This window comes from Engraulis encrasicolus, chromosome 2 (assembly GCF_034702125.1).
Source record: "Engraulis encrasicolus isolate BLACKSEA-1 chromosome 2, IST_EnEncr_1.0, whole genome shotgun sequence".
NCBI lineage: Eukaryota > Metazoa > Chordata > Actinopteri > Clupeiformes > Engraulidae > Engraulis > Engraulis encrasicolus.
Window position 1 is genome coordinate 36,525,280 of NC_085858.1, and position 15,737 is coordinate 36,541,016.

The window sequence follows — 15,737 nt, forward strand, 5'->3', positions numbered from 1 at the left end:
TGTTGGAGAATTGTGTTCCTTTTTTTAACCCCTGCTGAATCCAGATGTTGGAAGAGATGCTAGAGGTGATACTGGTTTCGACGAGATCTCGATCTCGCTTCAGAGACTCGTTTGTTCGAATGGTCTTGCATTGTGAGAAATACGTACTATTTTTTTAGTTGGCATGGCATGGCGTCCCACTAGAGCCAACCAAGAAGTGTCCGTTTGATGTCAGAGGTCAAAGTTCAAAGCAGGAAGTAGGAGGCGTTGAGGCGTCACAGTTGCAGGTGTTTTCAGCCAATGTGTTTTATATGTATAAATATATGAGTTTTGTTTACTGTAATTACTGTACATAAAGATCCCACTATGGATGCATGCTCTTTCTGCTGATCCACATACACACGCATTCAAGCAGACATTCAGTTGGTTAGTGTTTGCAAGACTGTGCGTGCGTGTGTGTGTGTGTGTATGTGTGTTTGCAAAGGTGCGTGTCTGTGTGTGCGCACAAACATTTTTTTTAATTATTATTCTTGCAGGAAGAGGTTTTAAAGGGTTTTATCATTTTTGTACTTTTGGTTTCTTCTTTCCTTTGGGGCCTTGCTAACAGACAGCCAGGTTGAATTCTGTACATTGTGTGTATATGTGAGTGGTGACCTTTTCCCCCAAGGAGGACAATGGAGAATGCTTTTTTTTTTTTTTTTGACCCCCCACCCCCATTACGCGACTGTAAAATGTACAATTGTATGGCTGTATGTATGTACGAGGAAAATACTGTACTTATTTAACGATGGACACCTCTTGGAAGAAAATAAGGCAAAAACAAAGATGGATTGTGAGACATGCGCTTGCCTGTGTCTTTTCATTATTTATTATTCTTCTTTTTGGTCTTTTCAAATCATACATCACACATCACACAAACAATATTGACAAGCATCATATATACAACATACACCAGACGTAAGTATGAAAATACATTGTGAACATGGATATTGACGCAGATTGACAAGGCTCATTGGTTATTTAAGCTCTTTTCCCTGTTAGGGCCTATAAAGACAAAAGGTCGTAGCTACACAACTTCCTAAGTAGTCTTGCTTGGTATTTAAAACGTACAGTACATAAAAGCTAGCCTGGCGAGCTAAACTCCTACAGAGCAAATTCAATTTGCGGCCACTAGGGGCGTCTGGGTTTCTAGGCTACATAAAGGCATCACTACTGATAAACATAGCATGTTTGACCAGGGAGTAGTTACGACCCTTTGACTTTCAATTACGGTACAAGAGTTAAATCCTTGCACATTTAAACTGATAACTGTGCATGAGCACATGACAGAGAACAGGTGTGCGTAAATAGCTACAGTAGAACACAACATTTTCAATGCAAACTAATAATTGTGACGGCATTTATGAAAAGATTCTGAATCACCTATCTTCTTCAAAGGCAGTTATAATATAATATAGAGATGTACAGAGGCTGGGTCATATATGCCTTACCCAAACGCACACACACACACATAGACACACACACGTATGTGTGCGTAAATATGTGTATGTAAAGAGGACCACAGTCAATGACCCTGCCCTGTGCAAATGCAGTAATATTCAAGTCAAAGGCGTTTGGCCTCAACAGAAAGTGCACAGAAGCTTGACCAGTGCCAACATACTATAATGTCTATCATTCTTACATACACACAACATGCAACTCAAATCAGCACATTTTTACAAACATTTCTCCAGTATGAGAACACTACTGCATTCTCAAACTAAAACTATTTCAAACTTGGCATTGAAAAGGTAATAGCAGTTATTTTTGTTTTCTCAGTCTTCTCACTTCATACAGGCGCAACCTTAATTGTTTAAAACTTTAAAAAAAAAAAAAAAAAAGACACACAGTGGACATAGTACTTCAGTGTGCACTCAGGATCAGGATTACTTAAACCCAAACCAGCTGAACTGGAAATCCACTGTGGAACGGAATGTTGGATATTCTGAATGTAAACAGATACAGATAACATTAAAAAGCAAACATTTCGTTTTGAAGGTCAACACTAGCAAGGAGGAGGACAAGGTGGGGTGGACAGGTGTGTCAGCTGCATGATGACATATCATTTACCAAGACTGACACCTCTGGTGCAGAAATGAAAAGAGGTAGAGAATGCGCGCACATCAGTGGTACAGGTGCTGGACAAAATAAAGTAACTGAAGTAAATAATAGAAGTCCGCAACACTGTTAATGCTCCCAGTGATTTATTTGCACGACGTTTCGGACCAAGGTTGCACTTGAAAAAGGACGAAGGTCCAAAACGTCGTGCAAATAAATCACTGGGAGCATTAACAGTGTTGCGGACCTCTATTATTTACTGCAGAAATGAAAAGACACACCTGACCAATTTAGTCAGATTAGCTCATTTGCGGCATACTCTGTGGAGAGCGAAGACTAGTGTTTTTCAATGGGGGTATCTACAGTCCCCCAGGGGTCGTTGGAGAGCCATAGGGGGCGTAGAGAAGGATACAGCTGAGAGGCTGCGGTGCTTAGTTGCCATTGGACGGCATTAGTCTGTTTTATTTTTGAATAATACTAAGGGGGGCTTTGGCAGGCTTATGATGAGGTCCAGGGGACGCGTTCTTTCAAAAAAACGTTGAGAACCACTAACGTAGACAGAGATAATATATGGCAGGACTCTTACTTTAGTTTTGACTCTTGTCATTTATAGTACTTTTCAACTAAGCTTTTGTCAGCCTCTGGTTGTATGGCACAGTGGGTGTTCATCTGGAGCCCTATCGACTATTAGAGTGAAGAGTTGTTTTCATAGTGTGGGTTTTTGAGCATTCTATAAAAAGAATGCATTCTATAACAATGCAAGATTCAACAATTCCATATTGTATTGAATGACGCCTAGAATTCTATAGAACTTTCACTGCCCGAACATTCCCGTCACACCGGTGTGACGGAACACTCTTAAAGGTTAATGGTGTAATGTACTTCTGGTCACAGACATGTAGTTCTTCAGAGGCTGAATATACCATACAGAACAATTACACATATATTGTTGGTTGGGTTGATCCACTAATCTTGACACATTGTGGTGTTTGTTGGCAGGGCTTTGTGGTTTAGCAACAGCTCCATCAGAGTTTCTAGGAGTATATATCCAATCTCTCTGGCTCTATGGCATGCTAGGAGCTCTTAAGAGTTATGGCACGCTGGCAATAGATTAAGGCACACAATAGTGCAGTACAGCCTCAATAATAATACTGCCCTACAAAGCAAAAAGGCAGTAATTGCGTAGAGCTCCAAACTGAGTAAAATTACTTTACAGTCTAAGTAGTTTTGGGGAGATTATTGACATTCAGCAGTTTTGTTACTTTATATTACCACCTTTTGTGCAGATTAATCATTTTATTTAAAATTTAACTTTGATATATTTGTCATTGAAGTCGTAGTAACTAATTTTTCACAACAACGCAGTTACTGCCTTTTTGCTTTGTAGGGCAGAATAGTGTTGCTGGTCATATATATACAGTCGTCAGTCATCTAAAAGGCCTCTCATCCACAGTACCACTTATCATCACTAGTCAGCAGTGTCTGCCTGGTGTTCTTGTCTGCTTCAATGTCATGGTTATATATCCTATAAATGACTGACATATAGTTGGGGTGAGCCAGCTGATTTCTATGTGCGTTTGTGAGATACATCTTTACTAAAGGATTGCGTAAGTGCTGCAGGGTGATTGCAGGCTTGCGGCGTCAAGGGACTGTTTGCATAAAACCTTGAATATACGGTATGCATGTCATTTCATATAGTGTAACCATTCCATAAATTGGTTAGTGAGAGTATTCACCTTTATGGGTAATGAATGCATTTACTTTCACTATGAATTTGAAATAAAACATTTTGAAATATACCTATATTGAGGGACAAAAAAAATGTTGTCATTTTGAAATGTGGGGTAGGAGGGTCATGGAAAACACAAGCATTCTTAGGATCCACAATTCTATAGGGTCCCAGCCGAGAGACATTAGGGAAACATGTAGAGCTGTTTCATTCTGGAGAGGGAGCGCCCCCCTCAGTCAGGGTCTTGAAGTGCACGGACAGGGCCTCCTCTTCTGGATGGGGGGGTCTCCTGTAGTCGTCGCGGGTCACCACGTAGCCCACCACCGCCCCGTACGCCACCACCACCAGCCCCACACAGTTGGCCAGCACGCCCTCCGGAACAAACAGCGAGTAGGTGTCTCTGGGAGGGAGGAACGCATGGTGGTACAAATCGCAATACCTTGAAATGTTTGAATGTGGAGATGTTTTACAGTTTTTCTCGATTGGTTTGGCTAATTTCTTGAAACTGAGATGACATTCCTATAACCATTGGGTCATTTGGCTAAACATTCTTACAGTTCTGCACAACACTTCAGATAACTAGCAAACTGTCATATACCTCCCAAAACAGCTCATTCTTGCATCAGCACTAAACCTTCTCTCACATAAATAGTCAGTACCATAAAAATGGCATATATCCTTCTCAATTGGTTTGGCTCATCTGCATTCATTTAGTCATTCTGTCAAAATAAACTGGATGGTTCAGCATAAATACATGGATCCTCATCACTTGCTCATATCACTCCAAAAACAGTTTACCCGTTTCGAAACTAAATTCCTTCCACAGAATGCCGTTTGAAAAAATGTCAAGAAATTAGCCAAATAACAGAGGAAACTGTATACACGGTTGTAAAATTATTTTCTACAAACTAGTAAAGTTACAATACCACCTGGCCTGTTGCCATGAATTTACTGTTTACAGTGTCCTTGACTGTTTTGACAATTGTGTAGACTACTTTGCATATGATGACTCACACAATGAAATCAGGCTGACATGTTTTGGAGAGGGCAACCATTAGACTCAGAATAGTCTAATTCGTTAGATAAGAAAGGTCAATTTATTTGGAAAATGTGCTAAATGTATGCTCAATTTATCAACTGTAGGGTACTTGTACATAGCCATCTGCCGAGATGTACTAAACATTTGAGACATGTACAAAGCATTTGAAATTTGATGAAAGCAATGAAAAATGCCATTCTGTTGTGGGAAATTGCAAGTTGGTTTGGAGATTTGTCCGTGTTGTTTTGAGAATGTCATCTCAGTTTCGAGAAATTAGCCAAAGCAATGGAGAAAAACTGTAAAGTTCCAGAACTACCTACGAAATAGGGTTGTAACGGTACACAAAAATCCCGGTTCGGTACATACCTCGGTTTAAGGGTCACGGTTCGGTACATTTTCAGTACAGTATATGGGAACAAAATAGACAACTATTTTCTTCCTCAACACGTTGTTAATTTCACCAAAATATTGTCAAAATACAAATGAAAAAAAGGAAATACATTCAACCTGCTACTTTGGGTCGGAGATTTCATCAGTGTAAGAAATGGTACTTTCTCCTCAAGGTTTCACAAAGAACAAGCCTCTACACCTGTTTTGCAACCTTTCGGTACTCGGTACAGCACTGTTCGATTCGGTACAGGTCTTTTCGGTTCGATATCGTTACAGCCCTACTACGAAAGTAGGTTTTTTAATTTATGTGTATCTTTGTACACTACTCTAGTGTCCTTTAGTGTTTTGAAAGGCGCTTAGGAATAAAATTCATTATTATTATTACTAGTAGTAGTAGTAGTATATAGGAGGGCACACACATGTTTTTTTCAAAGCAACCTGTCTGAATGCCTGCATCCCTAAATGAAAATTTCCTTCTGCTTTTGCTTTCTTACAGTATTTCTCAATTGGTATTGTACATTTCTCGAATCTCTCTCGCAATTTTCAAAACACAGTATTCATTCTCAAAACAGCTTTAACAAATGGCAAAACACCATGGATGACCTGCAAAACCAAGTCTCTTCCTCAAAATCCTTAGTTTGTCTTTCAAAACCAAGTTTTTGTGTCAATGAACGCGTCAGTGCCAGCAGAATGGTTAGTCATTGTGTCATAGTGTATGGACAAGCTAGTCAAATCGATTTGTCATGTTGTCAATTGACTAGTACACTCTTGAGGAGGTTTTCTGAAGCGAAATGTTGTTTAGAATGGATGGAAAATGTTGTAAATTCGACTTTATATTACATAGATCAGGTAAGATTGTACTAGATATACATTTAGAGTATGACATATTCATTAAAAGGTTTTCTTATTGCAAAATCAAAAAAATAGTCAACTCTGATTGATGTGTCAAAGTGCGCCCTCTACCACCCCTTTTTACTTGTCTTGCAGGCCCATGTGGAAAAAAATATAGAACTGTAAAGCAAAATAAATTTGAAACAATACACTGATACTGTATAAAGTGCACTTACTGTCTTGTGAAATTCTGGGGAAATATTGCAATTTTGCGTGGAGCGTAATTATAAAGGGAACATAAGGCGTAGAGTAATGTAATGCGGTGCAGTGCTTATTGTTGTATTGCATGCTTGTTTCCTCTTTCCCTTCTACTGCTTTTGATTAGCGAGAGTCAATATTTACCTGCGAGCAATTCACCAATTCAGATCACATTTATAGACACAAATCCAATGGAAATTATACAGTGCTTAACACATTATGGCAGCTTGGTAAATCATTTTGCATGTCAAGACTTATACTATGACATAGGGCCTAAATGTTTTGGGGTTTGAGATAGTTTTGTGTATTCAGTGACAATGCTTTTTGAGTGATATGGCAAAAGCAATTGCTAATGTACAAAAAAGCTGAGAATTGTACACAACCATATGCATGATGATGAAAGCATTTGCTAAATGCTTAAAACTATGAGAAACGTATTTTACCATGTGCACAGATAACAGCAGGAAGTCACAATTGAACAAGACTTTTTGAGAATGATTATTCTGTTGTGAGAAATGTACAAAACCAATTGAGAAATATTGTAATTTCCTTCAAGAAGTGACCATACTCCACTACTATACATATAATTATGTAGAGTACATGTGGTATGGGTGTGGGTGGGTAAAGGGAAGAAAAGATAGATAGATAGATAGATAGATAGATAGATAGATAGATAGATAGATAGAGAGAGAGAGAGAGAGAGAGAGAGAGAGAGAGAGAGAGAGAGAGAGAGAGAGAGAGAGAGAGAGAGAGAGAGAGAGAGAGAGAGATGGATGGATGGATGGATGGATGGATGGATGGACGGACGGACGGACGGACGGACGGACGGACGGACGGACGGACGGACGGACAGACAGACAGACAGACAGACAGACAGACAGACAGACAGACAGATAGATAGATAGATAGATAGATAGATAGATAGATAGATAGAGTGGACAGATAGATAGATAGATAGATAGATAGATAGATAGATAGATAGATAGATAGATAGATAGATAGATAGATAGATAGATAGATAGATAGATAGATAGATAGATAGATAGATAGATAGATTAGGTTGTTGAGCTGTTGGACTCACGTGATGGAGAAGAGCAGCTTCTCTACCGTCCCGAGCAGACAGGTGGCGACGGCGAGCGCGAACAGCACCAGGCCGAAGAAGACGTGCAGAGGCAGGTAGACGCCCCGCAGCCACCCCGTCGCCCCTGGAAACAGGAAGAAGAGGAACCCCAGCAGCCACTGGGGAAGGGGAGGGGAGAGCCACATAAACATGGGAAAAACATGCTGACTACTGTCAGCCCAGCAGCCACTGGGGAAGGGGAGGGCAGAGCCACATGGATATGGAAAAACATGCTGAAGGGCCCTACCGTGCCTCTAACGCTAGGGCACTCGGCCCAAGACCTATGCCGATCCTTCCCCATATCTCTCTTCCATTCGTTTCCTGTCACTCCTTCACTGTTCTGTTAAATATCATAAAGTCATAAATACCAAAAAAAGGGGGAGGAAAAGACGCTGAAGGCCTTAGCCGTGCCTCAAAGGGATAAGACACCATAGTATTACGGCGGGGACTCGATTCCGACACAGAGATAATTTCTTGAACCTCCCTCACCTCTCTGTCCCACTTGCTTCCTGTCGCCTTTCCACATTAAATGAACACGTAAAAGACCCTAAAATTACAAGAAGAAAAAAAAACCAAAAAAGACACTGAAGGACCGAAAGTCCGAAACGTCTGTTAATTCACATCATTTTCTGAATCAACTGTGCGCACCTGCATGATTGCTTGTGTGTGTGCGTTTGCCAATGTGTTGGTGTGTGCATGCTGCGTGTATTTACCTGTGTGATGAAGAGTACAAAGGTGAGCATGCCACACCAGGCGTGAAGAGAGTACAGGTGGGGGATGCGGTTAGCAGTGTGGAACTGGAACACTGCTACTATACCTGAAACACACACGCAAACACACACACGCACACACACACACACACACACACACACACACACACACACACACACACACACACACACACACACACACACACACACACACACACACACACACACACACACACACACACACACACACACACACACACACACACACACACACACACACAGTATTTATCACTACATACAACACATGTAATTAATGTGTACCTCACTGTGTGATGGGAACACTGCCACCACTACCTGGCACAGATGTGTATGAATAACAGCACACGTTTTAACTAATGTCAGCCAGCAATAGATCTCATTCAAATTTGTATTTAAAAAATATAAAAACTAAACATATTAATCCCGATGTGTATAATTGATAAATAATGTAGCCCCTTAATGCACGTCGTACCCTCTGTGGCACACTGTAATACGAAAGTCATTGAAAAGATAACAGCCATAGTACTACACTACTATGACATAACACAGGGCCTTTAGTAATGCACTACGACTTGGTCATTGCCATTCTGGTAACAGCAAATTTATAACGCATTAAAAATGTCTTAACGCGTTAAAAAAAGAAAAAATGAATAAATTATTGCATAACATTGCAAAGACATGTTGAATGCAGAGGGAGTGTGAGTAGGAGGACGAGGAGGAGGAGGAGGAGGAGGAGGAGGAGATCTTATTGCAGAAGGAGTAGGAGGAGGAGGAGGAGGAGGAGGAGGAGGAGGAGGAGGAGATCTTATTGCAGAAGGAGTAGGAGGAGGAGGAGGAGGAGGAGGAGGAGATCTTATTGCAGAGGGAGTGTGTGAGGAGGAGGAGGAGGAGGAGGAGGAGGAGGAGGAGGAGATCTTATTGCAGAGGGAGTGTGTGAGGAGGAGGAGGAGGAGGAGGAGATCTTATTGCAGAGGGAGTGTATGAGGAGGAGGAGGAGATCTTACTGCAAAGGGAGTGTGTGAGGAGGAGGAGGAGGAGGAGGAGGAGATCTTATTGCAGAGGGAGTGTGTGAGGAGGAGGAGGAGGAGGAGGAGGAGATCTTATTGCAGAGGGAGTGTGTGAGGAGGAGGAGGAGGAGGAGGAGGAGGAGGAGATCTTTCTGCAGAGGGAGAGAGAGAGTGAGGAGGAGGAGGAGGAGGAGGAGGAGGGAGGAGGAGGAGGAGGAGGAGGAGGAGGAGATCTTATTGCAGAGGGAGTGTGTGAGGAGGAGATCTTATTGCAGAGGGAGTGTGTGAGGAGGAGGAGGAGATCTTATTGCAGAGGGAGTGTGTGAGGAGGAGGAGGAGGAGGAGGAGGAGGAGGAGGAGATCTTACCGATGATGCTGATGAAGAGAACCAGGAAGTGGAGAACCACATGCAGGATCTTCACACTGCGCTTACTCTCATTACGAAACACACGGTACACCATGATGGCTGAGGACACACACACACATACACACACGCACACACACACACAGAGAGAGCGCACACACACAGAGCAAGGGAGACATACATTAGAGAGAGAGAACCAAATGCAGGATCTTCACACTGCGCTCACTCTCATTACGAAACACACGGTACACCATGATGGCTGAGGACACACACACACAATATTTATAAGAAGATGGAAGATGGAAGTGAGAGAGAAAGAAAAAAAATGTAATTTACATTGCGTGAACAAAAGGTGACACCAAGATCATTTGAAGTACAGAACTACAGAATACCGTACACCATTATTGAGATTCTAATGCTCAACATGTCCTTTATAACTCAATTTTAGCTTGACAAAAATGTGTAAAAAAAATAATTGAAAAGAATATTGTAAACTGCAATGCAATACAAATTTGTGTTGAAAATAATCAATACATAACAGGTTACGTACTTTATGGGCATTTTGAGCCCTTAACAGAAGGGAATTGAGTGGAAAAGAGAGGTGAGAAATGACCCAAGACAAGGGTGCATTTCTCAAAACCATAGTTGCTAACTAGGTTGTTTGCGATGCAATTTCCCATTGGTAACTACCCAAGTTGCTAACTGGCTAGCAACTACGATTTGCGAAACGCACCCCAGATTCTAACCTGGGGCCCCATAGATGGTGAGCCCGTTTATGGACGGAGGCATTAGCACGCTGCACTGCACCTAAACGCGGGTAGTTCTCTATTGTATTCTACTTTTATTGTAATGTCATTTCAGTACACACACTTTCTAACGACTGACTTCTGCACCAGTAGCTGTGACGTGTCACTAACAGACAGACAGACAGGTACAAAGGTCAATGGGGTGATCTGCTTCCTCTGTTGCCATGGCTACGGATAAGAACACTGGGGCTTTGTTTGGGCCCGAGGCGGCGACGCTCCATCACCATCACCAGGAAAGGGCACCTAGCAACCAGACACCTCGGCTACAGCACTCCATCCGTCACACAGCATCGACGCACCAGTCAGGGGGGGAGGAGAGGACACAGTAGTGTGACGGGTAGTGACTCAGAACATGGATGACAAACAATCACCTGGCACCAGACTCTGGTCTTATCAAAGACAACTAAACCTCACAAATGGGAACCTACAGCATGTTTAGGGTAAAAAAAGATCATGGACATGTCCAGTTCCACAGATAATACTCCTAAAAATAAGTAAGCCTAAATAATAGATATGCTTGGATAATAGTCAAAGCATTACTGGCATACAATATGCCTAGCTACACTAGATGACTAGATGCAAGATGGTGATACAATAGGATTGAGGGAAGTTGATTCTAGTAGCAGGACTTCTGTGTGGTCACTAAGTCCCTGTTTGTCTGTCTGTCTGTCTGTCCACCTGCTCTTTCTTGGTGTTTGTGGTCAGACCCCCCTGGGGGCCGGTCTCTAGCCCTCACCCAATTACCGCGGCCGCCACACTAATGGGCGCGTGGCCTTTTGGGCCCAATGTCCTAATCGAGTTGCCGTAGTGGAACATCGAATCTGAGGGGATTCTGAAAAACAATGAGCTGTGCAGTGCAGAGCAGAGCAGAGCAGGGCTGAGCAGAGCAGAGCAGAGCAGAGCAGAGCAGAGCAGGGCAGAGCAGAGCAGAGCAGGGCTGACGTTTCAGAGCCTCCAGGGCATCACTGGACTGGAGACGTGTGCACACACACATACACGCACAATTGGCACAAACACACACGCACACACACGCAAACACAGATGCACGCTCACAGACACACACACACACACACACACACACACACACACACACACACACACACACACACAGACACACACACATACACACATTAACTAACACACACATATACACACACACACACACACATTAACTAACAGACACACACACACACACACACACACACACACACACACACACACACACACACACACACACACACACACACACACACACACACACACACACACACACACACACACACACACACACACACTGAGAGCACACTATCACTTCCTACCAATGCCAGTCCTGATGGCCAGATATAGTCATGAATCTACACTTCCTTACTTGCCAGGCTAACAATATCCAGTGCAGAGCAATTAATCATAATCTATTGAACTGAAATAAATTGAATTGACTTGCATTAAGTTGATTTGAATTGAATTTGATTAAGTCAATTTGAATTGAATGTATTGCATTTTGATGTAATTTCATTACTTCATTCATTCAAGAGATTACACTAATGCGATCTAACGGCCTAAAGGTGCATGGCATAGAGGTGACTGTGTCAGTGGACACTTGAGGTGCAAGCAGAGTTGCCCTGCCCATACCCAGGGAAGGAGTATGATTCAACAAGAACAACAAGACAACAAGAAAGGCCCCCCTGCTAGTTCGCCACACAATTCAGGGTTTTAGGCCAGGTGTGAGAGCCTATGTTGTTGTTGGCGCCATGAAGGCTAGTCCTCTGAGAAGATTTTGAATATATAGTTGGTGAGTGTGATTTTAGCTCAGATGAGAATGGAAATATAGAGGCTCTGTCTTCAGGGCCCCCTTGACTCTTGGGCCCCTAGCCCTAGGCCCAGTAGGCTTGTGCAGTAAACTGCCCCTGCCCATGGTCAGTCATGTTTCTTCTGCCTGTGTAATAATACCGGTTTTTTTAACTGTTTACACACAAAAATGTTACATATGGCATTATTGTGAAGCCTACAATCATATTTCACAAGGTACCTAACCTAACACTAATTCTCAGCTTTGAGACGTTTTGCAAATCAACACACAATTATCTTTGCATTCTTTTCAAATGAGTTTTGGTTTTGAAAACTGTGTTTCATTTTGGTCGAGTGAGAATCTACTTTGCATCTTGTTTGAGCAGTAGTCAAATTTACGTGCAGTCGGTTTGGGGGGGAGAAGTGAAAAAAATGTGTGCAAGCAAGCAACAATCTGGCCCATCAACCTGTTGGATGAGTTTGTGTGCTCCTGAGAATCAACCATTTCATCAGGACAAATGTTTGGTCAAATACGTGGACACATTTGTAACAGGATGAGACCAGGATGAACAGACACCTTGGGCTGAAGCAGAGGTGGTCATAGGGGTGGGCCGACCGGGGAGGCACCTGAGGGGAGCAGCACCACTGTGAAACCCCGCCCTCAAAGGACATTGTGAAAATCGTTATAAACATGTTAAAATCGTTATGAACATATTAAAAATGGTACAAAAGTGTGTTATTTCTACACTGATACCACATTGATGTAATAGCAACAATACTATTTGTGTTTTTGTAAGTTATTATAAGCGTTTTTTGCCTGTTTTTTGGCCAGGGGTGGGGACAACACAAAAGGGGCGGAGCATTTGAAGTGGGTATACTGTATATGCTTGTGCTATTCTAAATAATGGATCAATCAATTTTAAGTGGGTATACTGAAACCCCTGAAATTTTGAAGTGGGTATACTGCGTATACCTGCGTTTTACGTAGATTACACCACTGGACATGCCTATAAACACCCAGTACTGGGAGCTGTAGTGGTTGGCCAGGTTTAGACCTGATGGTGCTGGTTTCCGTGACAAAGAGGCTGGTAGCACACTGGGCTGTGTTTGAGGGCACACACACACACACACACACACACACACACACACACACACACACACACACACACACACACACACACACACACACACACACACACACACACACACACACAGAGGCACACACACACACACACACACACACACACACACACACACACACACACACACACACACACACACACACACACACACACACACACACACACACACACACACACACACACACACACACACACACACACACACACACACACACACACACACACTGGACTGGGCAATCGGCCGATTTTCAGAGCTTTAGCCGAATACATATTTCTCCTTTGATAACTTTGAGGCTTGTTGGGTGAGTGGGTTCAGGTCCAGCTAGCAATCCGGCAGAATTAAGTGGCAACAGGATTTAGATTTTTGATCTGGACTAAAATTTGCAGAGGATTAATCCAGTAATAAATAATCCAGTAATATTACTGATCCAGGGTGGCACATTTGAACACTTTTGTTGGCCAGAGCAAAAGCAAGTAGGACACACACAGTGGCACTCAATACTACGACCCCCCCCCCCCCATTACGGTGAGAAAAGCATGCCAACAAAAGCACCTCTAGCCATGTACATGAGCATGTATACAGAAATCTGGATTAAAATCTTATCATAATTCATATAATTTAAAAACATGAATGCGGCCTTTGCTAGTGTGTGCGTGTGTGGCTAAGCATGTTAATCAGCAATCAAAAATGAGCAGAAATCTGGTTAAAGCATGTGGCCAGTGAGAATAGACCATTCAGTAAAATGTATGAATACTGTATGGAATGATTTAATTTATTTCTCTTATGTACTGTACTGTACTGCACATTATCACATGCTACAAAATAACAAACCCTCCTGGATTATTGATCAACTCCCCACACGGGAAAAATCCTGCTTTAACGCTAAATTGATCCTTCAGCCTTACCGTGTACCATACTAGGCAGTCATGATCTACTGCACTAAGAGACATACACATTTCTCGGAATGACATCAAGCCAAGTGTGACAACAAAAGAGCGCCTTCCGGTTTCAGGCCGAAAAGCCTCATGTTTATGACCATGCCACTGGATACATCGATAACACTTTACTTGACGCCAGTGTCCTAGGCATGGCATTACAGTGTCATAACAGTATCATGGCACAGTTATGTACGTGTCATAAACCAAGGTTGTCTTTGCCATGACCGAATGTCACTTAAGGCCAACAGTCATAAAATGTTAATGACATGGACATAATGTTTATGACTTATCTATGACTGTGTCATGACACTATTATGACACTGTAATGACATGCATATGACACCGGCGTCAGGTAAAGTGTTACCGATGTAACTTATACACTACGAAAGCATTGAACCAAAGGTGTCTGATGTTGCATGTAAAAAAGACTCATTATCAAGTTATGTATTACTGTAAGACTGGGTAATGACTGTAGTAGTGTAATACTATGGTTCAATGAGGAGTACAGCGGAATGATGCACAGTAGAAGACTTGGCCTTGGCCGAGGCTGCAATGGCTAAGGCACCGTATAGTTACCCCGGGAACAATGGTTCAGTTCCGTACAGGCAGGTTCAGTTCCGGCCTGAGGTTGTTCTCCGATCCCTCTCTATCTCTTTTTCCAGCTCGTTTCCTGTGCCACTCTTCACTGTACTGTCATGGGTACTGTCACATCACAGGCAGTCATGGGTAAGCGGTTGGGCAGTCATGGGTAAGCGGTTGGGCAGTCATGGGTAAGCGGTTGGGAAGTCATGGGTAAGTGGTTAGGGCATCAGACTTGTAGCTCAAAGGTTGTCGGTTTGACTCAAAACCCGCCAGGTTCATGGGGGGAAGTAATTAACCAGTGTCCTCCCCATCATCCTCCATAACTGAGGTGCCTTGAGCATGGTACCATCCCACCTCACTGCTCCACTGCACCTCACCCTTGCATGGGTGAGGCATAAATGCAATTTCATTGTGAGCACTGTGTGCTGTGTCACAATGACAATGGGAGTTTCCCAGGTGGGCTTTCCCTTCAATTCATAGCAATAAAAACAAAAAAGCCCCAAGAAAACATTTCAAAAAGAAGAAGAAGAATACCACAATTGACCCTCCTGGCTTACCGTCCCCATAGAGGAAGACCATGCCCAGCACCATGCAGAGCGGGTGCACGTTGAACTCCTGGCCAGTGCCGTCCCATGCGTAGCCGCCGCGGTAGTGGCCCATCCATATGCCCGTCATCACCACGCTGGCCACGCCCAGCAGCTGAGAGGCACCAACGAACCACTTCATAGAGCCCGCCCCCTGACAGCTCCTGGATGATGACTCCTCCTCCATCACCTAGGAAACAGAGAGAGCGAGAGAGAGAGAGAGAGAGAGAGAGAGAGAGAGAGAGAGAGGGAATCAGAAAAGAACTTTACCGGATTGCTTTAGCAGCCAATTGTGCCATATATCGAATTTATATCGTGATATCAATTTTGCTG

At 42.9% G+C, this 15,737-nt stretch overlaps 1 protein-coding gene across 1 annotated transcript in view; it reads right to left on the minus strand.

Moving 5' to 3' along the window:
- Positions 1 to 2,335: 2,335 nt before the first annotated feature.
- LOC134438211 (transmembrane ascorbate-dependent reductase CYB561) overlaps positions 2,336 to 15,737 on the minus strand; it is a 16,939-nt gene continuing 3,537 nt past the window's right edge. The window contains exons 2-6 of the mRNA XM_063187707.1: positions 15,378 to 15,594; positions 9,567 to 9,665; positions 8,157 to 8,260; positions 7,405 to 7,562; positions 2,336 to 4,205 (exon numbers count right to left, since the gene is read on the minus strand). Coding sequence (XP_063043777.1) covers positions 4,013 to 4,205; positions 7,405 to 7,562; positions 8,157 to 8,260; positions 9,567 to 9,665; positions 15,378 to 15,591 — 768 coding nt within the window. The 5' untranslated portion in view covers positions 15,592 to 15,594 and the 3' untranslated portion in view covers positions 2,336 to 4,012. The remainder of the gene's footprint in view (positions 4,206 to 7,404; positions 7,563 to 8,156; positions 8,261 to 9,566; positions 9,666 to 15,377; positions 15,595 to 15,737) is intronic.